The sequence below is a fragment of the Neofelis nebulosa genome, chromosome 6 (assembly GCF_028018385.1).
Source record: "Neofelis nebulosa isolate mNeoNeb1 chromosome 6, mNeoNeb1.pri, whole genome shotgun sequence".
NCBI lineage: Eukaryota > Metazoa > Chordata > Mammalia > Carnivora > Felidae > Neofelis > Neofelis nebulosa.
Window position 1 is genome coordinate 81,739,036 of NC_080787.1, and position 27,850 is coordinate 81,766,885.

The 27,850-nt window shown below is 37.1% G+C and overlaps 1 protein-coding gene across 4 annotated transcripts in view; it reads left to right on the top strand.

Annotated features, from left to right (window-relative positions):
* ZNF292 (zinc finger protein 292) overlaps window positions 1-27,850 on the top strand; it is a 94,758-nt gene that overhangs the window by 32,031 nt on the left and 34,877 nt on the right. For 2 of the 4 annotated variants that reach the window (XM_058734648.1, XM_058734647.1), the window contains 3 exons: window positions 17,637-17,791; window positions 17,977-18,055; window positions 20,284-20,419. In XM_058734648.1, coding sequence (XP_058590631.1) covers window positions 17,637-17,791; window positions 17,977-18,055; window positions 20,284-20,419 — 370 coding nt within the window. Of the gene's footprint in view, window positions 1-17,636; window positions 17,792-17,976; window positions 18,056-20,283; window positions 20,420-24,627; window positions 24,728-27,850 lie in introns of those variants that run through there. The other 2 variants (XM_058734650.1, XM_058734649.1) reach the window with 2 other exon arrangements.

Below are 27,850 nucleotides of genomic sequence, written 5' to 3' on the forward strand. Positions count from 1 at the left end.
ATACCCTCAAGTATGTTAAGGAGATATCCTTTTATTTATTGTTGCAAAGGTTTTGTTTTTTTCTTTACCTTGAATGGGTTGTATTTTTATATGTCCTTTTTTTTGAGTAAATGTTGAGATAATCACATAGTTCTTCATTTAAATTTATTACTATGGTAAATCAGTAAATAGATTTTTCTAATTTTAAACCACCCTCTTATTGCTAGGATGAATCCTACTGAGTCCAACATCATTTTAAAAATACGTTGTAGCCATTCTTCCCTTCCCAAATAATTCAGTCCTTATCTTTAATCGGTTATGTAAGGTGAAGTGGGTATCTGGGGATGGGAGTAGGGGTGCTGCATTGACCCAGAGGGAGCGTCAAAGCCCAGATTGGGAGAAGAGGGTATCTGCACAGAGTAGCAGTTCAGCGTGTCTGGAGTCAGAGCCCATTTAAGGTGAGGAATGCTCTGTAGGGAGGTGGTTCACATGGCTGTGTGTGGGGATTTAGAGCCCAAGTGTGATAACTAGAGCATCCTTGAAGGGGGAAGGGAGCAGCTTGAGGTGGGGCTTCAGGGGCTTCAGGGTGAGGGGGGCATTTCTGCAGAGGGGCAACCTTGGCATAGGATGTCAGATCCTAAGCAGGAGGAGAAGGGTGAGGAGTGGAATTACTTAGAGAGACAGCTAGTTCCAGCATGCTGAGTCAGAGCCAAAAGGGAGTGAGGAGGGCAGACCCTCCTTTAACCAGGTGATCAAAGTGAGCATCATAATGGGACAGATTGAAATCAGGCACCACTTAATAGGATACAATAAGAAGAAATTGCTCACTGTCACTTCTGCCAGGTTCCTGCTGAAATGCATAACATGAATATAATTATGAGAAAATATCAAACCCAAATTAAGGGACATTGTACAAAATAACTGGCCCATAATTTTTGATAGTGTAAGGATCCTAAGTGGGTCTTAAGAGACTGAAGGGGCATGATACTAAAATTGCATGGTTCTGAACTGTATCCTTTTCTATATAAGGGGTCGTTGGGATAATTGGCACACTTGAATGGTGTCTGAGGATTAAATGGCATTAACATATCAGTATTTCCAGATTCTCATGGTCATATTTTGTTTATGTCATAGGAAGTCCTTGTTTGTAGGAAATACACACTAAAATATTTAAAGGCAGTGGAGGCATCAGGTTGGCAACTAATATCCAAATGGTTCAGGAAAGTTTTTTTTCCTCTATATTGTATTTCCAACTTTTCTGTAAGTGTGCGATTGTTTCAGAAGTAGGCTCATGCCCAGCTTGGATCTCAACAAGGGGCTTAAATTTACAACCCTGAGGTCAAGAGTCAGATGGCTTAACTGAGCCACCTAAGGCATCCCATGTTTCAAAGTATTTTTAAATTTTTTAAAGTGTTTATTGCAGGATTTGATTTGGTAATACTTAAGACTTTTAAATCTCTGTTTAATGTTTGTGTATTTTTGAGAGAGAGAGAGAGCATGCAAGCAGGGGAGGGGCAGAGAGAGAGGAAGACACAGAATCTGAAGCAGGCTTTAAGCTCTGAGCTGTCAGCACAGAGCCTAATGTGGGGCTCAAACCCACGAAACATGAGATCATGACCTGAGCTGAAGTCGGATGCCCAACGGACTGAGCCACCCAGACACCCCTAAATTTGTGTTTATAAGTGAGAATGGCCTATGATTTTTCTTTTATCATACTACATATGCCCAGTTTTCAAGTTTACAGTAGCCTCAAACAATGAATTGGGAGAGTTTTCCATCCCTCCCTTTTTTCTTTCCTTTTTTCCAAAAGTTTCTATAATAAAGAAATCTGTTTTCTAACAGATTGTTTCCTGGATTTTCCTATAAAAATCATGTGGTGATTTTTAAAAATTGGATTTAGTTTCTTCAGTGAGTAAATGACTCTGCTTCTTTTTGAGACAGTTTTAGTAGCTTTTCTAAGATACTTTCTATTCAGATTTTTAAGCTATTTCAAATAAGGAATAAAGTTATTTAATGTATTATCTTAAGAGTTAAAAAAAAACAAACTATTGTTTCTGTAGTGGTGTCCCTTTGTCATTCCTAATTTTGTTTATTTGTACTTTCTCTTTTTTCTTGCTATATTTTGTCAAAAGGCTTTTCAGTCTTTCAAATGACCAGTGTTTGGGTTTGTTGATCCTTTCTCTTGTGTCTTTATTTTGTTTCCTATATTTCTTCTCTTATTTTTACTTTTTAAATTTTTAGATGCTTATTTATTTATCTATTTTTGAGAGAGGGAGTGAGCAGGAGAGGGGCAAAGTGGGGCGGGGCAGAGATGGGGAAGCAGAGGATCCCAAGCAGGTTCCACGCTGTCAGCAAGGGCTGACTTGGGGCTCAATGTGCAAACTGTAAGATCATGAGCTGAGCCAAAATCAAGAATTGGATGTTTACCTAACTGAGCCACCCAGGCGCCCCTTAATTTTAATTTTTAAAAAGTTTTGTACTTCAAGTGTATTCTCTTCTTTGTCTAAGTTGACATAAGTTGACTACCTCATTGTTTTCACAAAATTCTGAATAACCACAAAAATCTTAATGTGTAACAGTAAGCATGTATTGCTCACTTCTGGAGGTCAGGAGACAGTTGGCTAGGCAGTCTGCTGGTCTTGGCTGGACTCATGCACAGGTTTGAAGTTGGCTGGGTGTTGACTGACACAGGTTGGCCTCAACTGGAGCAACAGTTTGCCATCTACTTCTCATCCTCCTGATCAGGGTGGTCTGGATATATCTTCTCATGTTGATAGTAGAAGCTGAAGACAGAGCAACAGTTTTAAACTTACAGCTGGACTTCCATTACTCCTGCCCCATTCTTTTGGTTAAAACAGGTTGCAAGGGATAGGAAAATATTCTCTATCAGTATGGGAAATATTCCAGAGTTATATAAAAGAAGGGTCTGGGGGTGTCTGGGTGACTCAGTCAGTTGAGCATCCGACTTTTGGTTTTGGCTCAGGTCATGATCTCGAGGTTCGTGAGTTCGAGCCTTGTACTGGGCTCTGTACTGCCAGTGGAGAGCCTGTTTGGGATTCTCTTTCTCTGCCCCTTCACACTCAGGAAATTTAACATTGACACAATAATACTATCTAATTACAGTATATGTTTAGACTTCTCTGTCCCAATAATATCCTCTATAAGTTTTTCATTGTATCTTTTCTAATGCAGCCAGTTTTGCTTTATCACAACATATGTATTCCTAGCAATTACCTTGCTGTGGAGAATTGCACAACAAAAATCATGGGGCTTATGGAGAAAATGGGGTTAGAGGCATAACATTCAAAAACTTCATGTCTCTCCATTCCTTCCTCCCTTTCCCTCCCTCCCTCCTCCCTCCTGCCCTCCCCCCTCAGAACCTTCTAAAAACAGTAGTACTGTTTTATACACATTTAGTGGTTAAGACATACATAACTACTAAAATGAATTTGGTACTTGACCCAAGAACTGAAGTTTGCTTGTGGAAGTGGGTATCAGGAGGGATACAGCTTGTGACTTATTGTGAGGTGGTGGAAGGAGAGTTATTTGACATTGGACAGGAAGTATAATACCATGGGGCACCTGGGTGGCTCAGTTGGTTAAACGTCTGCTCTTGATTTTCAGCTCAGGTCATGATCTCACGGTTCATGAGTTTGAGCCCTGCATTGGGCTCTGCACTGGCAGTGTGGGATTTTCTGTCTCTGTCTCTCTCTTCTCCTCCCCTGCTCGTTCTCTCTCTCTCTGTCTCTCTCTGTCTCACACTCAATTTCTCTCTCAAAATAAGTAAACTTTAAAAAAAAAAAAAAAAAAAAAAAGAGGGGCACCTGGGTGGCTCAGTCGGTTAAGCATCCAACTTCAGCTCAGGTCATGATCTCACAGTTCATGAGTTCGAGCCCCTCATCGGGCTCTGTGCTGACAGCTCAGAGCCTGGAGACTGCTTCCAATTCTGTGTCTCCCTCTCTTTCTGCCCTTCCCCTGTTCGTACTTTGACTCTCTCTCAAAATAAGTAAACATTAGGAAAAAAAATGTGAAAAGGAAAAAAAGAAAGAAAGTGTAATACCATCTGTGTAGGTATGGCTCATAACACACCTGGTGAACTGAGATAGATGGTACATGTTTTTAGTTGTATGTATTTTGCATATTCCTACACAGCTCACTTCAGCTAAGTTCAGTTTTCTGCTTTTACCTGATGTTTCTCACCAAAAAAAAATCACACATAAGCAAGTGGGAAATTCATGTCTTGCTCAAACTGTGTTAGAACAAATTTGTGGGTTTTTTAAAAGAAAAAACTATAGCAGAAGTTGGAGTATAAACATATACATCTATAAATTTCGCTTTTAAGATTGTGTTAGCTGCATCCTACAAATTTTGATATGTTGTATTTTTGATGTAGTTCAAGTCTAAGTATTATTCTCTGATTTCTCTTATGATTTCTTCCAGCCATGATTTAGAGGTACATTTAAACATTTCAAGTTTGTAGTTTTCTTTGTAGGGGTATTCTTTGGTTAATAGTTTCTAATTTTATTTCATTGTGTTCAAAGAATAAAATGTATGATATTAATTTTTTCTTGTGACTGTCTAGTTTGTGTTTTATTTGTGTTGGTAAAGAATGTTCATTCTCTAATTGTTTAATTGCTATTTTCTGTAGACTTACCTTATTTTCTTAGCTAAATTTTCTATGTATGTATTAAATTCAATCCAAAGTCTTCCTTAGTTGTATAAATCTCCTCTCAGCTTATTCAGGCACATTAGGTAGTCTATCAGGTTCATCTTCAAGAAATTCCTCCTAGAGCTGTCTGTTGTGTTGCATTTATTCTTCAGTCCTGTTAACACAGCTTTCTTCTTGGATCTTCATTGCCTCTCTTTGTTAGATACTCCTTTTTCCTAGATATTACTCATACTCCTTTCCTGGTTTATTCTCTCATTTTGGTGAAATTCCCCCTATAGTAGCATCCTGAAAAAAGGTGCTTAGAAGGTAAAATTTTTAGGAACTTGCATGTCTGAGATGACTTTTCTTTCTTTCTTTTTTAAGTTTTGAGAGAGAGTATGAATGGGGGAGGGGCAGAGAGAGGGGGAGACAGGATCCCAAGCAGGCTCCACACTTGTCAGTGCAGAGCCCCATGTGGGGCCTGAACCAAAATTAAGAGTCAGATGCTTAACCAACTGAGCCACCCAGGCACCCCTGACTTTTCTGTCTTAATACTTTTGATGGCTGGATGGAAATAATTTCCCCTCAGTTTTTTTTTTTTTTTTAATTATTAAAAGTTTTTATTTTACAGAGAGAAAGCAGGAGTGGGGGAGAGAGACAGAGGAGGGGAGAAAGAGAGAATCTTGAGCAGACTCTATCCTTGCTCAGCAAGGAGCCGGACGTGGGACTCGATCCCACAACTCTGGGATCACGACCTGAGCCAAAAATCAAAGAGTCAGGCTCTTAACCTACTGAGCCACCCAGACACCCTTCCCCTCTGTTTTTTGTTTTTGTTTTTTTTAATTTTTTTTTACGTGTATTCATTTTTGAGAGACAGAGACAGAGCACAAGCAGGGGGAGGGGCAGAGAGAGAGGGAGACACAGAATCCGAAGCAGGTTCCAGGCTCCCAGCTGTCAGCACAGAACCCACTGCAGGGCTCGAACTCACAAACCACGAGACCATGACCTGAGCCGAAGTTGGATGCTTAACCGACTGAGCCACCCAGGCGCCCCCCTTCCCCTCTGTTTTTAATGCAGTGCTTTATTTTCCTTTGGCTCCAGTGCTGCTGTTGAGAAGTCTGCTGTTTCCCCCTCCTGAAGCTTATTTTGATCCTCTCTTTGTCTTTGAGCTCTGAAATTTTATGAAAAAGTACCTTGGTATAGGACTACATTCACGAATTGTGATGGGCACTTATTGGGTCTTTTCATTAAAATTCACGTCCTTAGGTTCTAGGAAATTTACTTTCTTCTCCCTACGTTTCTCTGTTTTGACTTTCTGGAATACCTGTTTTTAATTACGGGACCTGGAGCACTGTTCTCCACATTTTCTTATCCCTGTTACTTGTTGGGGAAATTTCCTCAAGGTATCTTCCAGTTCTTTGAGAATTTCATTTCTGCTATTATTATTTTTTAAATGTTTATTTATTTTGAGAGAGTAGAGAGTGCAAGGGGAGAGGAGCAGAGAAAGAGAGAGAGAGAGGAAATGAATCGCAAGCAGGCTCTGTGCTGTCAGCATGGCTTGAGCTCACGAACCATGGGATCTTGACCCGAGCTGAAATCAAGAGTTGGTCACTTAACTGACTGAGTCACCCAGGCGCTCCTGGATACTAACTCTTCATTGGATATGTCATTTACAGATATCTTCTCCCATTCCTAAGGCTGCCTTTTAGTTGATTGTTCCTTTGCTGTGCAGAAGCCTTTTATTCTGATGAAGTCCCAGTAGTTCATGTTAACTTTTTCCCCTTGTCACCAGAACACGTCAAGCAAGAAGTTGCTATGGCTGAAGTCAAAGAGGTTTCTGTATGTGTTCTTCTCTAGGATTTTGATGGTTTCCTGTCTCACATTTAGGTCTTTTATCATTTTGAGTTTATTTTTTTTATATGGTATAAGAAAGCGGTCCAGTTTAATTCTTCGTTGTCTAGTTTTCCCAACACCATTTCTGGAAGAGACTTTCTTTGTTCCATTGGATATTCTTTCCTGCTTTGTTGATTAGTTGACCATATAGTGTGGGTCCTTTTCTGGGTTTTCTGTTCTGTTCCATTGATCTGTGTGTCTGTTTTTGTGCCAATACCATACTGTCTTGATGACTACAGCTTTGTAATATAGCTTGAAGTCCAGAATCATGATGCCTCCGGCTTTGCTTTTTTTTTTTTTTTTTTTAAATACTTTGGCTGTTCGGAGTCTTTTGTGGTTCCATACAAATTTTAGGATTGTTCGTTCTAGCTCTGTGAAAAATGCTATTTGTCTTTTGATAAAGTTTGCATTAAATGTGTAGATTGCTTTGGATGGGATGGTATTGCTGCATCATTACTGTTTTTGGTGTAATGATAATTTTTTGGATTGTCTTCTCTCATAGTCTCTGCTTACTCCCAGTTTCTTTTTTGTTTTTTGGGCTTTTTGTTTTGTTTTGTCTTACTGTTTGTTTTGATCTCTCGCTGTTAGATGCTTTCCTTAAATGTCTAGTGGTCCTTCACTGTCCATATTTAAAGGTAGACTACTGAAAAACTGATTCAGAGTTTCAAGCCTGTGAGTAGGGTGTGTTGTGGTCTTTACCGTAAGGAGCTTATTTCTTTTCCTGGGAAAGGCCTGGCAGAATCTTTGGGTCTTTTCTCTTGAGTTCCCAGAAAAGGACTCCACTAAGGCCTCTGGAGGCTCTGGCTACGAGTTGTGGAAAAGGGCTTGAAAAGGGGACCTTTTTGTATAGTCATTGTGTAAAGTTGACTTTGATGCCTTGTTATGAAAGTAAGATATCTCCCCTCAATTGTGCACTGACACCTTCAAACAAACAAACAAACATACGCTTATCTACAGAATAAGCTACTGCTGGCAATAGAGAGGAACAGTTCCTAGCTTGGGTCACCCAGCTGTGGAGAGGGACTAGGAGATCAGAGAGGCTTAGCCCCTTAAATAGACTTTCAACCAATCCTCTTCCTAGACCCATCCTCACTCCCATTTCCAGAGGCACCTAATGCTCCCAATTCCTGAGCCCTTTGGTGATCCTGCAGTTAGTGTCTTTATGTATAGCCTCCTTAGCAGTCACTTTTCTTAAGAGTGCCACTCTTCCATATGCTTTTCAGTGTTTAAAATTTTGTTTCTTTCCTCCATTTCTATTTTCTTAGTTTTTGTGGGTTTATGCTACTTTAAAACAATTACTGAAGTTTGGAGAGAGCATGGTACAAAAATGTATGTATCCAGGCCAACAATTTTTCACACAAATTTTAATAACTTTGAAATTTAAAGAGTATTACACAGCAAATGCTCAGGGGATCCAAAAGGTCAAAACTATAAGATGTTATTTGTCTTCATTCACTTGTATACAGTGGAGTCTTCCAGAGGTTACGTGCTGTGTGATATTGCAACAGATTAAATGCAGAAATAGATAGGAGAATCCTGGTTCTTTCTAAGTCAAACAATGAAGAAGTTTGAAAAATGTAAAATAATGACATTCTTTTACTAATTTTTTGAAAAGCTTTTTTTCACTACAAATGCCTTATTTGTAGTAATGTGCAATAGGTTTATTATTTTTTAAAACCCACTCAAATGTATAGTTTAAAAATCTAAGTTTTGGGGCGCCTGGGTGGCGCAGTCGGTTGAGCATCCGACTTCAGCCAGGTCACGATCTCGCGGTCCGTGAGTTCGAGCCCCGCGTCAGGCTCTGGGCTGATGGCTCGGAGCCTGGAGCCTGTTTCCGATTCTGTGTCTCCCTCTCTTTCTGCCCCTGCCCCTGCCCCGTTCATGCTCTGTCTCTCTCTGTCCCAAAAAAAATAAATAAAAAACGTTGAAAAAAAAAAAAAATCTAAGTTTTTATTCCTAATATGGTTAAGTATCAATGGTTGTAACTCACATAAAAAACAATCTTTGGTATCCTCAGTAATTCTTAAGAGTAGAGTCATGAGCTCAAAACTTTTGAGAGCTTCTATTCTAGAAGTCCTAGATATAAATTGGAGCTGAATATGACAGTATAAACATATCCAACACTCCATTAGTCTTAGCTCTACATAAGACATTTAATCCTTTTAATCTTCATAAGGAATTTAATCCTTATGTTCACTAAATTTAACACTCCTATGGTTTTATTCAAAACTTTTTTTGTTTTCTCTCCTGATAATCCTTAGAGGAACAAAAAGAAGCTGCTGGAAATGTATAATGTCTGTCTACCTAGTGTATATATGTTCCAGTCTCTGCTGATTTAGCCCCTGAGAAATCAGTTTAAGAGCCAGAATTTTAAAGTGTGCATTTTTATTCTCAGGGGGTGAAAATTGGCTCTTCGAGAGGAAAAGAAAAAACCAAACAACAACAACAACAACAAAACAAAACCCTTAGCTATAACAATAGTTTGTGGCTCATACAGTACGTCTGGGTATTAACATTTCATTGGAGTTGGGGGATGGTTAGTGGGAAAAAAGGGTTCCTTAGGGAGAGGATGATGGGGGAGTGGTGGGGAGGGGGGCGGACAGGTTGTAAAACACTGCATTAGAGATCCTGTTGCAGCATTATCTTTAACCTTTCTTTTACTTGTATTTCTTTCTCCTCTCTAGGCTTGTTCCACAAATACCTCGTAGGGGTCAAATAGGTCCCTTAAAGAGGGAGGCAGCTAGGTGAGGCTCAGAGCAACCAGAGAGTCCATGCCAGAGGACCTTGACTCATAACTGTGCTCCAGCCAGTTGTTGTGATGGTAGTATATGGGGCTAAGGTTGCCAGCACTTTTTAATTTTTTTAGAAAGAAAAGCCAGAAATCAAATTTTATTAAGACTATTATTATTATTATTATTATTATTAGTTTTTAAATGTATTTATTTTGAGAGAGAGAGAGAAGGACAGAGAAAAAATCCCAAAAAGGCTCCTCACTGTCAGTGCAAGCCCAGTGCGGGGCTTGAACTTACAAAGTGTGAGATCATGACCTGAGCTGAAATCAAGAGTTGGACGCTTAACTGACTGAGCCACCCAGGTGCCCCAAGCTTATTTTTAAGGATTAGAAACTCAAATAATCTAAAAATAATACAGTAATCAAAACCTCTGTGAACCACCAGTTTCCAACCACCCACCACCCACCCACCCTCCCCCCCCACACACAGTAAGTGTATCTTTTCCACTATGATAGAATGCGTCTCCAAAAGATGACTCCTCTCCAGCATTCTGAACTCAGAGTAGTCTTGCTCCTACTTGAATAACTGTGATCTGTCCTCTTGTCCCAGGAGGCTAATCTGTCCTGTTTTGGTTAACTCTAATTGTTTGATGGCTCTGCCTCAGAGGAAGTAGAAATATATCTCCTTCAAACTTTAACCTAATGGTCCTGGTTTGTTCTGTGAGATCACACAGAAGAAAACTACTCTTATGTGACAAGTCTTCAAATTTGTGAATTTGGCTGTGAATCAAAAATTTCTTCAGAAATATAGAACTTAGTAGAACTCAGGCTCCAAAGCCAAAGTGTTGGAATCTCTTCTTTGCCTCTTAACTAGCTCTGTAGTCTTGGGACTTGTTACTTTAATCTTTTTGTGCCCCAGTTTGTTCATTTTTAATATATTACTGTAATTTATCTAATTGCTGATAGGTATTACATGTAAAGCTCTCAGAATAGCACCTAGTCTTTAGTCAATATTCAGTAAATGTTATTTATTATCCAGATTAAGCAATATTAGTTCCATCAGTCATTCTTCATATAACATGGTTTTAAATTTTCCTGCCATACTTATAGTTTACTCGTTAATGGAAACAATCTGGTGCCTTACAGAAAAACTTTGTTTCTTTCCCTATCTTTTATCTTCTGTATTATCCACCCCTTCCCACTCCTCCCAAAACTAGATCATAGTGACTTTTTTTTGAGGGAGAGAGAGGATCTTTAAAAAAAAAAAAAAAAAAAAGTTCATTTATTTTGAGAGGGAGAGAGTGAGAGCGTGAGTGTGCACATGAACAGGGGAGGGCTAGACAGAAAGGGAGACAGAATCCCAAGCAGGCTCCGCGCTGTCAGCATAGAGCACAGCAGGCTCCACACTACTAGCTCAGAGCCTGTCGCAGGGCTTGAACTCACAGACCTTGAGATCATGACCTGAACCAAAATCAAAAGTCAGATGCTCAACCAACTGAGCCACCCAGGCGCCCCTCACTTATTCCTGAGGGCATGTGGACAGAAAATACCAATAGTGAAACAACCAAAGTGTGAGACTGGCCCCTCCCTTACTTTCCTAATAGAACCCTGATTTTATTCATAGTTTCCTTCCTCCACATGGCTTTGTGTGAGATTCAAGCCCTATCTCCAGCGTTTAGAGAGTGAGTTCTGATTGGTTTAAAACTCAACCATAGGGTTCCATTGTGGCTGGGGGATTTTCGACATGGGTGTGTGATGCCATTCTGGCCATTGAGACCTGAGGAGAAATCTGATGGGAATTGGGTTTGGGTTTTTTTGGGAACGGTTTCCTTGTTCCTAAATGAGATATGCATGAAGAGATGATCTCATCTTTCTGGTAACTGCTGAGTCTGGATAAGAAACCTGTTTCACTCTCTTAAGGACTGGAGACCTGAATGAAGGCATATGTGCGTTCTTGAAGGCATTGTGTTTTATTTTTATTTTTTGTTTGTATTTTATTTTTCTTTCAAGTTTTTATTTAAATTCCATTTAGCATACAGTGTCATATTAATCTCAGGTGTAGGCTTTAGTGATTCATTACTTATATGTGACACTCACTGCTTGTCATAGTCTTGAAGACATTGTTGAGCTACTATGCTGACCAGTCCAGGAACTTCCTCTTAATTTCTTGTTATGTGAGAAGCGTTTCTTAGTGTATGCTGCTTTGAGTTGAATTTCCTTACTTCCAACTAAAATAAGCTTAATTCGGGGTGCCTGGGTGGCTCAGTCAGTTAAGCGTCTGACTTTGGCTCAGGTCATGATCTCATGGTCCATGAATTTGAGCCCCGCATCAGGCTCTGTGCTAACAGCTCAGAGCCTGGAGCCTGCTTCAGATTCTGTGTCTCCCTCTCTCTCCGCCCCTCCCCCACTCATGTTCTGTCTCCGTCTCAAAAATAAAATAAACATTAAAAAATAAAATAAAATAAGCTTAATTGATAAAGAAGTTACTTAATCCTAGGATGGCTGGCAAATTGGATAAGTAGTATTTCCTCTCATTGTTATGAGGCATAATTGAAGCAATACAGGTAAAAGGTACTTTGTAATTATAAAGTAACACCACAGATTTATAGTTCTCTTAACATTACCACAAACCATATTTGTTTGTAGCGGACAGAATGTTTCACAGAGAGTAAGGGTGCCTGGCTTTGCTAATTACCAGTTCTATTCATAGTGTGCAGGTCACTGGACCCTTTAATTACTACTCTGTAAAACAGAATTAAATGATCTTTAAAGTCTTTTCTGATTCTCTGAAAAGAATATGAGTCTGATCAGTCTGAGATTCCCACCTAAAAGCCCTTGTATAAAGTAGATATAAATAAGTAACTTTTTTAATTGAAGAAATATAATTTAATAACCAGTTATGTTGGGGATTTTTTCAGTTTCACAGTGGTTCTGCTGATCTTAGTGTCTTAAGAAACAAGGGAACCTTGGGGCGCCTGGGTGGCGCAGTCGGTTAAGCGTCCGACTTCAGCCAGGTCACGATCTCGCGGTCCGTGAGTTCGAGCCCCGCGTCAGGCTCTGGGCTGATGGCTCGGAGCCTGGAGCCTGTTTCCGATTCTGTGTCTCCCTCTCTCTCTGCCCCTCCCCCGTTCATGCTCTGTCTCTCTCTGTCCCAAAAATAAATAAAAAACGTTGAAAAAAAATTAAAAAAAAAAAAAGAAACAAGGGAACCTCTAGTATTAATATACTTCTATGAATACCAATGCTCAAAGCCTTATACACATAGATATTTGCTTTTCTTTTTTTTTTTTTACATATTTGCTTTTTAACCAACTTTTTAACTTATGCTCTTATATGTAATCCTTATGAGCAAGCATGTCATCACTTTTTTCATAACATCTCAGTATGTTGTCATCTTTCTACCCTCTCCCTACTTAAGTTTTTCCCACACTATTAAATAAATAGCCACCTAAATGGTCTCCTTTTCACCAGAGTCTGCTTCCTCTCCCTCTTTTCTCATCTGTAAAATGAGGTAAAAAAAAAAAAAAAAAAAAAAAAAAAAAAAAGATGGTTTTTAAGGTACTTTCTGGATCTAACATTCCGTAATTTGTCAGTTATATTTCTCATCAATTCAGTCAGACTCTGTTAAACCCAAAAGAACTCATCTTTGGTTACATATTAGAATTAAGCTTAAAAACTTCTTTCATCTGAGGACAGGAGAACAGAATTCATATACCCTTTGCAGAGCTAGACATATTCAGAAGTTTAGGTCTTGGGGAAAATGTAGATACAAGCATACCTCAAAGATATTGGAGGTTCAATTCCAGACCACTACAATAAAGCAAATATCACAGTAAAGTGAGTTCAATAAATTTTTTGGTTTTGGGGAGCCTGGGTGGCTCAGTTAGTTAAGCGTCTGACTTCGGCTTAGGTCATGATCCCACGGTTTGTGGGTTTGAGCCCAGCATCAGGTTCTGGGCTGACAGCTCAGAGCCTGGAGCCTGCTTCAGATTCTGTCTCTCCTTCTCTCTGCCCCTGTTCTGCTAATGCTCTGTGTCTTTCTGTCTCTCAGAAATAAATGTTAAAAAAAATTTTTAAAAAAATAATTTCTTTGGTTTCCCAGTGCTTATAAAATTATACTATACTGCAGTCTATTTAGTGTGCAGTAGCATTCAGTCTAAAAAATATGTACTTAGTTTAAAAAATTGCTAGAACATGCTAACCATCATCTGAGCTTTTAGCGAGTCATAATCTTTTTGCAAGTGGAGAGTTTTGCTTTGATGGTAGCTGCTGACTGATCAGAATAATAGTTGCTAAAGTTTGGGGTGACAGTGACATTTTCTTAAAATAAGAATGTTTATTTATTTTGAGAGAGAGAGCAAGTATACGTACATGCAGGTGGGGTAGGAACAAGGGGATGGGGGTGGAGAATCCCAAGCAGGCTCTGTGCTGCCAGCATGGAGCCTGACACAGGGCTCCATCTCATAGACTATGAGATCATGACCTGAGCCTAAATCAGGAGTCGGACACTTAACCAACTGAGCCATCCAGGTGCCCCGAAACTCCTTTTAATGTTGATATTTTGATATCTTTTCATGAATCACAAATGTCCTTAATGGCATCTCGAATGGTTAATCCTTTCCAGAATGTTTTCAGTTTATGTTGCTCAGATCCATCAGAAGAATCACTATTTAGGGCAGTTAGTTCTAGCCTTATGAAATGTATTTCTTAAATAATAATTAAAAGTTGAAGTAACTCTGATTCATGGGCTGCAGAACAGATGTTGTGTTAGGTATGAAAACAACATGAATCTTGTACATCTCTGACATAGCTCTTGGGTGACCAGGTGCATTGTCAGTGAGTGATAAGATTTTGAAAGGAATCTTTTTCTCAACAGTGGGCTTAAAATATTCAGTAAACCATGTTGTAAACAGATATGTTATCCCTTAAGCTTTGTTCCATTTGTAGAGCTCAGGCAGTGTAGTTTTAGCATAATTCTTAAGGGCCCTAGAATCTTCAGCATGGGCTTCAGCTTAGTCACCAGCTGTATTAGGCCCTGACAAGAGAGTTGGCCTATCCCTTGAAGCTTTGAAACCAGGCATTGACTTCTCCCTTCTAGCTAAGAAAGTCTTACATGGCATCTTCTTGAAATAGAAGGCTGTTTTGTCTACACGAAAATCTGTTGTTTTACTGTGGCCACTTTCATTAATGATCTTAACTAGATCTTCTGGATAACTTGCTGTAGCTTCTCTATCAGCACTGTTGCTTCACCTTACACTTTTATGTTACAGAGATGGCTTCTTTTCTTTAAACCTTTTCTTGAACCAACCTCTGCTTGCTTCAAACATTTCTTCTGCAGTCTACCCACCTCTCTGTCATGGATTGAGGAGAGTTAGGGTCTTTGGTTTAGGGAATGTTGTGGCTGGTGACCTTCTATTCAGACCACTAAAACTTTCTGCATTATCAGTAATAAGACTGTTTCACTTTATTAGCATCCATGTATTCATGGAAGTAGCACTTTTCATTTCCTTCAATAACTTTAACTTTGCATTCATAATTTGGCTGTTTGGCACAGGAGACCTAGCTTTAAGCTTGTCTTGGCTGTCGACATGCCTTCCTCATTAAGCTTAGTCATTTCTAGCTTTTGATGTAAAGAGAGAGAAATGTGACTCTTCTTTCTCTTGAATACTTAGACGCCACAGCGGGGTTAATTGCCCTAATTTCAATATTGTTATGTCTCTGAGAATAGGGAGGCCCAAGGAGAAGGAGAGAGATGGTTGGTGGAGCAGTCAGAACACATGCAGCGTTTATAGATTAAGTTCACTGTCCTATGAATACAGTTTGTGGTGCCCTAAGAATTCCAGTAGTGACATCAAAGATCACTGAGCACCGTAACAAACAAAATAATAATGATGAAAAATTTTGAAGTATTGCAAGAATTACCAAAATGTGACAAAGACACAAAGTAAGTAAATACTGTTGGAAAAATTGTGCTGATAGACTTGCTCAATGCAAAGTTGCCAAAACCTTCAATTTGTAAAAAAAAACAACCAAAAAAACCCCAAAAAAACCAAAAAAACAATACCTTTGAACCATAATAAAATGAAGTGCGGTAAAATGAGGTATGCCTGGATATGTATATATATGTAGAAATATATCACCTTCTTTAGGGTTTTTTTTGGGGGGAGGTTAGGAGATAATTTTAAAAAGGAAGCTTACAATTTCAGAACTATTGGGAAATGGGTATGATATATTTTCTCTTCTAGCAAAAGCTATTATTATTATGGAAATTGATTCATTATTGCAAGAGGCCTAAGTGTTCAATCTAATCTATGTTAGATTAGGAACATTTGCCAGGCATGAAATTCCCTAGACATCTAAACATGTTTTTCCAGAAAAAGGAAAATGATACTTAATAACTTTTTGTAGAAAAACAAGTGCTAGCTGAAGTAAGAATTGTATGCATCGTTGGTGTTACTTCTGAAATTCTTGAACATGTGAGTAAGGTCATCCTCTGTCACATCATCATAAAATGTCCAAGGAAAACATTAAAACCAACCTTGCCAACATTTGCATGTGTGAAACACAGAATATTATACTCCATTTCATTCCTAGAAATAGATAATCACAGAAGAACCTCTAAATGCAGATCTTTCCATTCAGTTGGTAGCTTTTGTTTAGATTTTTAAAAGTTTTGTTGCAGGAATTTTTTTTTTTTTTTTTACTGCTAACATGAAATACATGGTTTTTCCCAATACTATTTCTCTAACTCTCCAAAACCAAATAGGTGTTCTACAATTAAAGCCTGACACTAACTACCTGAACTTAGCATCAGATTCCATAGGTTAAAGGATTCAGTCCCTCAAGATTGTCCTCACTTCCGATATCAGTGGCCAAGTGAGTGCTTGGGTCTCCAGGTTACCTGCACTTCTGTCCAACTTGGAGAGGGTCAGGGTCTGTGGATATATGTATGACTGCTCATAAAGTGAGTTGTTGCTACATTGCTCTTAAATTTACCAGATTACCCTTTCTAGTCCTTTCTTCCTTCCTTATCCTCTCTGATCACTTAACTACTATTAGAGGTAGTAGAGAAGACAAGGCAGTGATTTGAGTGTTTAATGGTAGAATGTAATTTCTTCATTCCTCCTTCCTAACTTCCTTCCTACCTTCTTACCTATCTACATATTTTTACTTTTTTTTTTTTTTTTTTAACATTTATTCATCTTTGAGAGGCAGAGAGAGACAGAGCACGAGCAGGGAAGGGGCAGAGAGAGGGAGACACAGAATCGGAAGCAGGCTCCAGGCTCCGAGCTGTCAGCACAGAGCCCGGCGTGGGGCTTGACCTCATGAACTGCGAGATCATCACCTTGAACGAAGTCAGATGCTCAAGCAACTAAGCCACCCAGGCGCCCCTACATATTTTTTAAAAACTGCTTCTGTAGGCCAAAGAATATAAGCCCTCATGGAGTTTTCATTCAAGATACCCTCTTTCCTAGGAAAGGACACTGAATTTACACATGTGATGAGATGAGTCTTAAATCTTGAAGTGTGAAGAGGACCAATTATGGCAGTTTTCTATATTATAAAAACAATTAGAGTCCTTTATTTAGCATACTTATAGAACCTTTTAGATAATACTTTTTAGTAACCCACGATTTTAATCGTTGTAGAATCTTAAATGTGGGTGTCTGCTTAAATGCTGCTGCCAGTTTATTCCATCTCTTCTTTCTATAGAATAAACAGGGTTTTTTCCTTTTAGTAATTCTGATATGGTGCATTTGAAATATTTACTTCATTAAGGGATGAGGAGTAGTTTTTATTTAAAAAAAAATAAGCACTTTATTATACAAGTTATTTGACTTTATATTTGTTGAAGTTCTTTAGATGATTTTTTTAAAATGATAAAACTTGTCATAAAAAATAGCAATATGTTGTACCGTTACTTTTTGTTAACTGAAAAGTTACATTTCTTCTGACCATATATGCAATTTATTTATTTTAGGTGTTCAATTTTATGCTCCCTATATGAAAAATAGAAGTGTAAATATTTGAAATTCTTTACTACATGCCTCCCGGTCAAGCTGGTCTAGGTATCTTGTTTTTAAAACAACTTTTAAATCTTAGAAGTTTGGGGGTGAAAGGTGACATTTTGACTAAGAAAGTCATCCTTCATGAAATGATGCTGTTGTTGGATGAATTAACACTAATCTTTTCTCCTCTAGAGAGCTGCTAGAAATAAGACTATGGCTTTATTACTTTTAATAATTTAATTGGTATAAGCTACTTTTTGTTTTCATAGATAAAGCATGTTCTGTTTCAGAATTTCTCAGGGAGGAGAGAAAAACTGATTAGCCAGTATGTATTTTGATTTACGTTGAATTTTTTTTATTATTCCTTCCAAAACAGACACTCCTTGAATATGCAGAGAAATGGAAAACTTCAGAAGATCCTTTACCTTTATTGGAGGTATACACAGTGGCTATCCAAAGTTATGTTAAAGCCCGACCTTATCTTACCTCTGAATGTGAAAATGTAGCATTGGTTCTGGAACGCTTGGCATTGTGAGTAGACCTTTGAGTAAATAAAAAATCAGATACAGCTCTTTTGTTTTAATTCTGTATTTCAGTCTTTTATGATAGTTTAAATAGAATAGTTTTGGGGTACCTACTGATACTAGAATTATTTGTTTTATTTTACTTTGAATCTTAATAATTATTTCTATCGTTACCAATTTTTTGTTTTTTAGAAGCTGTGTTGAACTTTTATTGTGCCTACCTGTCGAGTTATCAGATAAACAGTGGGAACAGTTTCAGACACTGGTGCAGGTGAGAATATCTACCTATTAGATTTCATATAGGCATATCTTATGTCTGTTTTCTTTACTCTATATAAATTTTTTGGTTACACTTTAAAACATCTAATAACAAGCATTAATTGCAGCTCTTGTTAACACTAATGTCATGCATATAGTAGATGTTCAATAAATGTGTGCTAAATGAATATATACATTTAGATAGATTGGTTGAATATTGCACTGTTCTTTAAGATCAGTTTAGGACTTTGCCAGACCAGTAAGGGAAAACAAAAAAAAAAAATGCCCTAATTTGTATTTAGAAACAGTTTAATTGCTGAACATCTGCAATATTTTTATAAGAATTTAATATATCATATAATCCTTTGTGGGGGTAGGTATATTTTTCCCATTTTAAAGGTGAGGAAACTGAGGCTCATACTTTAAAATTTTTATTTGCCCAAATTTGTACAGTTGATTTTACAGAGTAGTCATTTGAATCAAGGTTCTTTATTCCAGAGTTCGTGCTTTTCTCCTATAACTGAAAACACATGCTTTGTCTTTTTTATTTAGTGCTATTATTCTGCCTTACGTAGTACTACACAATTTAGTACTTAGTTGTCTTGGAATATTTTCAAGAATGTTAAATTTTGTTTCAAGCACTAGATTGTGCTGGATATACTATAGCTTCAAGTACATTTTGATTAATTGATTAATTAAAAAGAATGTTTCTGCTAGCTAGTTTCACAAAGTATACTTGTCTCTTTCTCTAACCAGAGTTCTTAAAATATTTTTTGGCTTGATGTTTTTCTGTAGGAGATACATTAAAGAGAATTTTATTCTCAAATTTTAGAAGCATGTGAAATAAACTATATTTAGGTAGAGAAATCAGCTTTCCTATTTCAATATTAACCATTAAAATCTTCATCAGTTGCAAAATTCTTGAAGGTAGGATTCATATCTTAGTATTATAGGATTCCACATAGTATTTTACACATAATACTTAACTGTTTGTGGCAATGAAGGTGTCTTGTCTTGTTTGTCACGTTGCAAATAACTTTTTGATCATGTAGTTTCTACTTCAGCATATCAGTACCTCATGTTTTAGGTTATTTCCCTAGCAAGTATTTATTTTTAGGTAAATAATTATTGTAGAACTTTTCATTGTTTGGCACTCTATCCCTGAATTAAGTTGTTTATATGCAAATATAATACTGAATTTCTCATTATTTTGTTTGTTGACATAAGATAAACTTTTAAACTTTCCTTTTTGAAACAGTAGCACTAGTTGATATTTTCCATATGGGTTAATGAGAAGGAAATAACTCTAAATCCTTATATGGTAGCTTTCAGCAATTACTTAAAGAAAATTTCTTCAAGCCCTGGAACTTGTTGCAGTGGGAAGATTCTATGGTTCTGAGGAATAGACTTTTTGTATAAACATAGTATGTAGCTTTAAGAGTTTCCATAACACTTTGCTCGTATTTCAGAGCTTCCTTGGGGTTATTTTATGCCTGCTTAACAGCATTTGTTTCATTTAGCCTGTGCTTCCCCTTTCTTTACCCCAGTAGAGGATAAGCCCCATAAATGGAGGACCAGTTGCTCTCTTCCCTAGTCCTTTGCCCATAGACATTCCCAATAAACAGTTTCTGAATTGGGTAAAAACTATTGGTCCTTTTGTGTTTCGAAGAATACACTAAATGCATGAACACTTGGAAACAACTAGTAAGCAAGTTTTAGTGTCGTAGCTTTAAATAGAATATTGCCAAGGCTATGTAATAAATAAATGAAAAATCATGCATTTAGTTGTTTTCAAAAGTCCCTTTTATTGGGATATGTGTATGTTGTCACTTAGGCCTTGATGCAGATCTGTCACTTATTAATGGTAGTTTTTTGGAAAAAGTTTTTTGTTTTTGTTTTTGTTTTTTACTAACACAGGATATAAAATGTGTAAGGTCTTTTATGCTATGGATATTCTGATAGCTTCCTTGAGAAATAACTTTGCTCTTGGTTTAGATTTTGGAGGAAAAATAAGTTTGACTTATTTCTAGAAATACATTGTATTTATTAAAATTTATAATTGATACAATTCTTGAGATTCATCTTGAAAAAATCAGAAGTAAAGGAATTCAGCACTTTGTAATGTGATGTGAAAATTTTAAGATAAAAGTCTTTTCAAAAGTTAGTATTATATTTAGAGCCTGATAAGCTTGCTTTTAAAAATCTGTTGTAATTCTTTGGATGTTTATTTAATATTTATAGGTAGCTCATGAAAAGCTGATGGAGAATGGCAGCTGTGAATTGCATTTTTTAGCTACTCTAGCTCAAGAGACTGGGGTGTGGAAAAACCCGGTACTGTGCACTATTCTTTCCCAGGAACCATTGGATAAGGATAAAGGTAAATTTTCTAGAGAGAGAGAAAATAAAAATCACTAGACTAGAAAAAAAATGAGTACTTAAAAAATTGTTTTGATAAGTATAATTCATCTCAAGATTTCCCAGAGAAGGACCATTTAATTAAATTTTAGCTGAGGTGCTTCAGGCCCTTCACCTTTATTTTATTTGGGGGAAGATGTATTTATAGGATATTACACAATCTTAGAGTAACAGAAAAACTAAAAATTTTCCCAGCATCTTTTCAGTAGAGGAATTCACTCTGCAGCATCCTGACAGGTGGCAGTCTAGCTTATATTTGATAACTTACTTGACAGATGGAGAAGCAGAAGTAGGGTAGTTACATGATTTTCCTCAAAACAGAGACAGAAATTCATGCTAGAACTCTCAAGTCTTTGCCTTTAAGATTAGTACTCTTTCTCAGCTTGTTGCTCCATCTTATTTTATTCTGTTTTGTTGTTATTGGATGAGCTTGGGCAGTAAAGGTTCCAGTTAAACTGGCAGATATCCTGTTGAAGTAGGTGGCTAATAAATCACTAATAATATGTATAACACTTAATGTTCAAAAGAGTTCAAAAATTATATACACCATGAAGAAGACCACAGTTACAGTCTTTGGTACTTTTCTTGAAATTGTTTAGGAAAGTACCCAGATTTCATCCAGACCTTTCCCAGGGTATTTAACTGAAGAAGGAAATAAACTACTTCTGTTGTTTATTGCTGCTTTGCTTGTTGATTGATGGCGAACCCTAGGTATTTTGCTATGTAATAGCAAATTGTGAAGGCCCTGAGAAAGGAGTGTTGTTAGGGCCATTGCTTGTGAATTCTTCTGGTATTTTGATATTTACCAGTCTTCCCAGCCAGTCTCCAAACTTCTCTTCAAGCTGTTTTTTTTCTACCTGGCTCCCCTCTTAACCATTTCTCCATGCTTTTCTGATAGTTCTAGCAATGTTATCTGTTTCTTAATTTTCATAAGCCAGATGATTTTTAGTACCGCCTTCCATCATGGATACCTACAGATTAGCCACAGTGTTCTCAAGACCTTGGAGAAATGGGGAGTAGACTCTCATTACTTAAATCAATAATAACAACATTTAAAAGTTGAGAATCTTAGATTTTTTTGCCTTTGGCATATTAGTTTTATCCTAGTATACTAACACCACTGTGATTTGTTCTTATAATCAAATTATACTTTCTGATCAATCCAGCTTTTGGAAATATTGGATGTAATATATTAATAATATCAAATTGCATTGTATAGTTCCTAACGGTTTGAAATGTGCTTTTAGAAGTACTGGTTTCATTTAACCCTCACAATGATCCTGTGAAAAAGGCAGGATCTTTATTGTCCCTATTTTACAGATGAGAAATGGAGGCTCAGGAAGATTGGTTGTCTTTTCTATATCACATTGCCAGTGATGTGAGGCAGAGCCAGGAATTGAAGTCAGGACTTCTCTCCTTTTTATATCATGCCTGTTGCACCTAGCCTAAAACCTGTAAATAAAATTGCACCTAGCTTAAATTAAAGAATTAACTCCTCTTCTCTGTTGTTAGTTTCTGAATAGCATTTTTGCCAAACTTACACATTACGCTAAATAGGAAAATGGAATCTTTACCTTAGCAGAGATTTAAGATTTATTTTAAAAGAGCATGTGCTCAGTTCCCTTACTTGCTTAAACGTGATTAACATTGTTTCTATTAACAAAGTCTCTGCCCATTTCTGTGCTGCTCTATTTCTTGTTCTTTGCCTGACATAGCTACTAGAGTAGTTTGTGGACTATTTAGCCAAGAGGAGTTTCTTATAGTACAGTGGGTTATAGGTAGCCAGACTTTAATACAACTCAGATGTGAAATGACAAGAGATTTTGCATCCATAGTCTTTACTTGGTCCTCTGTTACTTAGAATGTCTCTTTGATGGGAGTTATTTTATGGCTAATCACACACATAAACTAGAAGTGTATGTTTATTACCTGCTTTGGAAAACTTGAAGGAATTAACATTATACACAAAAATACGAATTAATTTACATTTTCAAACTTGATGGTTGAAAAGGATGGGGAGCTTTTAGTTTTACCTCTCTAGCCCCTTAGTTTAACTTAATCTAGCCTACAGCAAGTGTGAAGTGAAGAGCTAGAGCTGAGAGAATGAGTACACCTCAGTAGGCTGTGCTCATTAGTTTATAATAAAGCCTCTAGAGTTTCCATGCATTTGAACAGTAATCTACTTAATTCTGAATTTTTTTTTTTAATTGACTAAGTTTGGACCCACTACAACCCAGCTAAACCAAGAAATGCTCTTTGATTTGGGGGATTGAGGGTGGGTGGAACTCAAAATTTTAAATGCTGGTTTCACTTTAAGGTTTTAGCATCCTAGAATAAAGTAACTGTAATAACTAAATCAACATATTCAGGTAGATGGCCTTTGAATATCACAGGAACTTGAAGCTTACATGTTACTTGAGTCTTTCTTTGGTCATAATCTCAAGATTGGAAAGACTGAATGCTTTTTTTTTTTTTTTTTTTTTTTTAAAGCCCACTTTTAACTCCCGTTTAAAACATCACTGATAATAAATTGGCCTTTGCTTGAACACTTCTAGAGAATGGTTTGCTAGGTAGTTCAGTCCATTCTTAACCTATGATTAGAAAATCTTCACTGTGAAAATTGCGAAAACTACATTCTTAGAATTCCATCTTTTGGATCTAGTGCTACCCCTAAAGCCATGCCAAAGTATAAATCCCTCTTTCATGCCATAGCAATTGAGATTTTTAAAGATGTTAAATCTACATTCATGATTCCTGGTTTTTGTTTTGTTTTTAATGTTTATTTTTGAGACAGAGAGAGAAAGAGTGCAAGCAGGAGAGGGGCAGAGAGAGAGGGAGACACAGAATCCGAAGCAGGCTCCAGACTCCAGACTCCGAGCTGTCAGCACAGAGCCCGACGCAGGGCTCGAACTCAAATCATGACTTGAGCTGAAGTCAGACACTTAACTGACTGAGCTACCCAGGCGTCCCCATGATTCCTGTTTTTCAGTGCATTTTGTTGTTCTCTTTAATGTATAATTCTTAGAACTTCATGTGTACCCTAAATATGATCTGGCCAGCTTTGAAGTCATTGGTGCTCTCATATTTTTCATCCTAACATTTTATACATGTTAGTGTGACTTGAGATGACATTAACCGTTTTGGGTAGTCATAATCATACAACTTGATGACATTACTAAAATCACACAAAATTTTTAAAAAATAAATGCTACCCTTAAATTATCAACGACATTTTTTTAAGTTTATTTATTTATTTTGAGAGAGAGAGAGAGAGAGAGAGAGAGAGAGGGCATGAGCAGGGGAGGGGCAGAGAGAGAGGGAGAGAGAGAATCCCATGCGGGCTCTGTGCGGTCAATACAGAGCCCGACAGCTCAGAGTCCAGTGTGGGGCTTAAACTCCAGAATCGTGAGATCATGACCTGAGCCAAAATCAAGAGTTGGACGCTCAACTGACTGAGCCACCCAGGCACCCCTCAACTACATTTTTATACTTTGTCTTTTGGCACACAAGGCATTGCCTTTTTTTCCCCGTTCTGCTTAATTTCACTGTTAGATTCATTGTGTCTCAGCAACTTGTCAATATTCTTTTAAGTCTTGATTTTGTTATTCAAGGTTTTTGTCCTTACCAGTTTCCTCTTATTAACATATATTCTGTTGGCATCCACGTCCTTGATAATAACCATAAAATGGTCGTGTCCAGAAACCTAGCCCCTGAGATATTTCTAGAAATCTTCCTTCTTGCTTTTAGTCCTTTAATCAGTACTGTTTGATTATGGTTGTTTGATCAGATATTCCTATTTTTCTTTTTGTCTGCTCCATGGTTCTCCTTTTTTGTATATAAGGATTGGGTGAAAGACCATAACAAGTACTTGGCTAGAGTTCTTTTAAGTAGTGTTGTTTAATACTGAGGTTACTATGACCTAATTTATTATTTTTAAAAATGAACAACTTATTTTTAGAATAGTTTTAGAATTGTGAAAAGTCTCCATGTACCCCACAGCCAATTTTCCTTACTCTTCATATCTTAAATTAGTATGCTACATTTGTCACAATTAATAAACCAATATTTATACTTTGTTATTAACTAACTTCCATACTTTATTCAGATTTCCTTAGTTTTTACCTAATGTCCTTTTTCTGTTCCAGGATCCCATCCAGGATACCACATTACATTTAGTCGTCATGTCTTCTTAGGCTCCTCTTGGCTGTGACAATTTTTCAGACTTTCCTTGTTTTTGATGACCTTGACAGTTTTGAGGAATACTGGTCAGGTATTTTGTAGAATGTCCCTTAACTGGGAGTTATCTGATGTTGCTCTCATGATTAGAACTGGGCTTATGGATTTGGGGAGGAAGATCACAGAGGTAAAATGTCATTGTTATCACGTCATATCAAGGGTACATACTCTCCGCATGACTTCTCATTGTTGATATTAACATTACTTGATTACCTGGATGAGGTAATGTGTTTATCAAGTTTCTCCACTTCAAAGTTATTCTTTTCCTCCCTTTCCATACAGTACTCTTTGGAAGGAAGTTATTACATACAGACCACACTTCAGAGGTGGAAATTTAAGCTCCACTTTCTTGAGGGGGCAGTATCTATACAGATTATTTGGAATTCTACACAGATTTGTCTTTTCACCCTTTTATTCAGTCATTTATATCAGTATGGACTAATGGATATTCATTGTCTACTTTGGTGATAATCCAATACTACTTTATTTTAGTTGCTCAAATTGTCCCAGCTTTGGCCATTGGGAACTCTTTGATTTAACTTCTGCGTACCTTTTACATACCCCCTTCATTGCGGGGTATGTTTTTCATTTGAGTACTTCCTTGCTTTCTGACACTGTAAGGTACTCCAGCTTATTTTGCATATTTTCTACCCCAGTCCTAGAATCAGCTATTTTTCCAAAGAGCCCTTGTTCTTTTTCTTAGAGACTAGTTATTAGAAACTAAGATCTGATAACTGGGTGTGTTCATTGCTGTGGAGGTGTCATTGCTTCTAGGACCTTTCAACAGACAAAGCAAGAAAATATATGTAGGTATGCTAAGCCGTGTATATACACATCTGTAAATATTTCTATATGTAACCAGCTGTATGTGTATTAAACTAAATATGAGTGTGTTCATGCTGATGTATTTCACTCAAATCCATACCACAAGGATCATTCTAGCCTTCTCTTGCTTATCTATAACCTCTCACATAAACAGAATGTCATATAATTGGAGTCATGCAATAATGTAGCCTTTTCAGACTGACCTCCTACACCATTGGCCATCTGTGTATAATCAGTCTTAGTGTACATGTTTTCTACCTCTGTGGAAAACGGCTTTATTGATTAGAGTACAGTGCTTGTGTACAGTATCTCTTGCCATTTTTCTGATAGGCTCCACTCATCCAAAGTTAGATGAGTATTTCCCCACCTCTTCCAGTAAAGTTCTTTCATAACACTTGTAGTACAGTTAGATTTTTTTTTTTTTTTTTTTTTTTTTTTTTTTTTTTGCTGTATTCTGCATTTCATCCTGGGTGTCCCCAACCTCCTAAATAATTTTTTAATTTGCGTGTCTTAAGATTCCTTCTTTGTTCTGTAAAGTTCTATAGGCTTTGACAAATGCATGGTGGCCATGTATCCACCATTACGGTATCATACAGAATAGTTTCACTGCTGTGAAAATATCTACTATCTTCACCCATTTAACCCTCTCCTGAACACCTGACAACTACTGATTTATTTACCATCTCTATAGTTTTGCCTTTTCGAGATTTTCATAATTATAGGCTTTTGGTCTAGCTTCTTTTACTTGGCAGTATGCATTTAACATTCATCTATGTCTCTGATACCTTAACAGCTTATTCTATTTTATTGCTGAATATTTTTTATTGCTTATTAAAGACCTCTATGTTTTTAATACCTTAACAGCTCATTGCTGTTTTATTGCTGGTTAGCAATAAAAAAGATTCTTCATCCCGTTTCTTTATCCATTCACCTGTTAAAAGATATCTTGTTTGCTACAAGTTGCTGTTTATGAACAAAGCTACTATAAACATTTGCATGCAAGTTTCTGTGTGGACACAAGTTTCACATCAGTTGGGTAAATACTAGGAGTAAGATTGCTAAATCTTATGGTAAGACTGTTTTGCTTTGTAAGAATCTGCCAGACTTTTTCTAAAGTGACTATACCATTTTGTATTCTCACCAGCAATGAATGAGAATTCTTATTGCTCTAGACCCCCACTGGCAATTGGTATTACCTATTTGGGGGAATTTAGCATTCTAATAGGTGTATAGTAATACCACATTTTTGTTTCAGTTAACAATTTCTGTAATGACATAAGATCCTGAAGATCTTTTCATATGCATGCTTGCCATCTGTATATCTTCTTTGATGAGGCATCCCTTTAGAATTTTTGCCTGTTTTTTAATCAGATCATTTGTTTTCTTATTGTTAAGTTTTAACAGTTCTTTGTATATTTTGGATACAAGTCCTTTATAAGTTTTGCAAATATGTTCTTTCAGTCTGTGGCTTATCCTTTTCCTTAACAGTGCAGAAATTTTAAATTTTAAGGAAGTCCAACTTAGGAATTTTTTCTATTGTGGATCATGCTTTTGGTGTTTTATCTAAAAACTTATTACCACTGTGTTAACTATACTGAAATAAAATAAAATAGAATAACAGTACATGCATACATAAATACATACATCCTCACTACCAAACCTAGAGTTCTATAGATTTTTCTCATAGAAGTTTTGCATTTTATATTTGGGTCTCTGATACATTTGGGGACATTTTGGGATAATTTGACAGGTATAACCTAATTTGTGTTTAGTGAATCTGTCTTGTCACTTAACACTCACATATCTTCTTCTGAACAATCACAAGCCATGTTTTAATATAATTAATTTTGAGACTCTTATTTAGGATTATTTCTATTGCTCAGCCCCATTTTGAAAATTACATTTTCCTATCTATCCTTTTATTTTTTTATTTATTTATTTTTTCAACGTTTTTTATTTATTTTTGGGACAGAGAGAGACAGAGCATGAACGGGGGAGGGTCAGAGAGAGAGGGAGACACAGAATCGGAAACAGGCTCCAGGCTCCGAGCCATCAGCCCAGAGCCTGACGCGGGGCTCGAACTCACGGACCGCGAGATCGTGACCTGGCTGAAGTCGGACTCTTAACCGACTGCGCCACCCAGGCGCCCCCTATCTATCCTTTTAAATCTGAAGTTTATTATTATCAGAACCACCATAAGAAAAGAGGAAGTCTCCCTTTTCTCTGTCATTATAAATAATACATAGTCAAACCCAAGCAGCAGACTTTTCTCAAGAAGGTACCCACCTTTGCCAGTTTGATTGTTCTCAACATTTTTGGTGAGCTAGGGGCC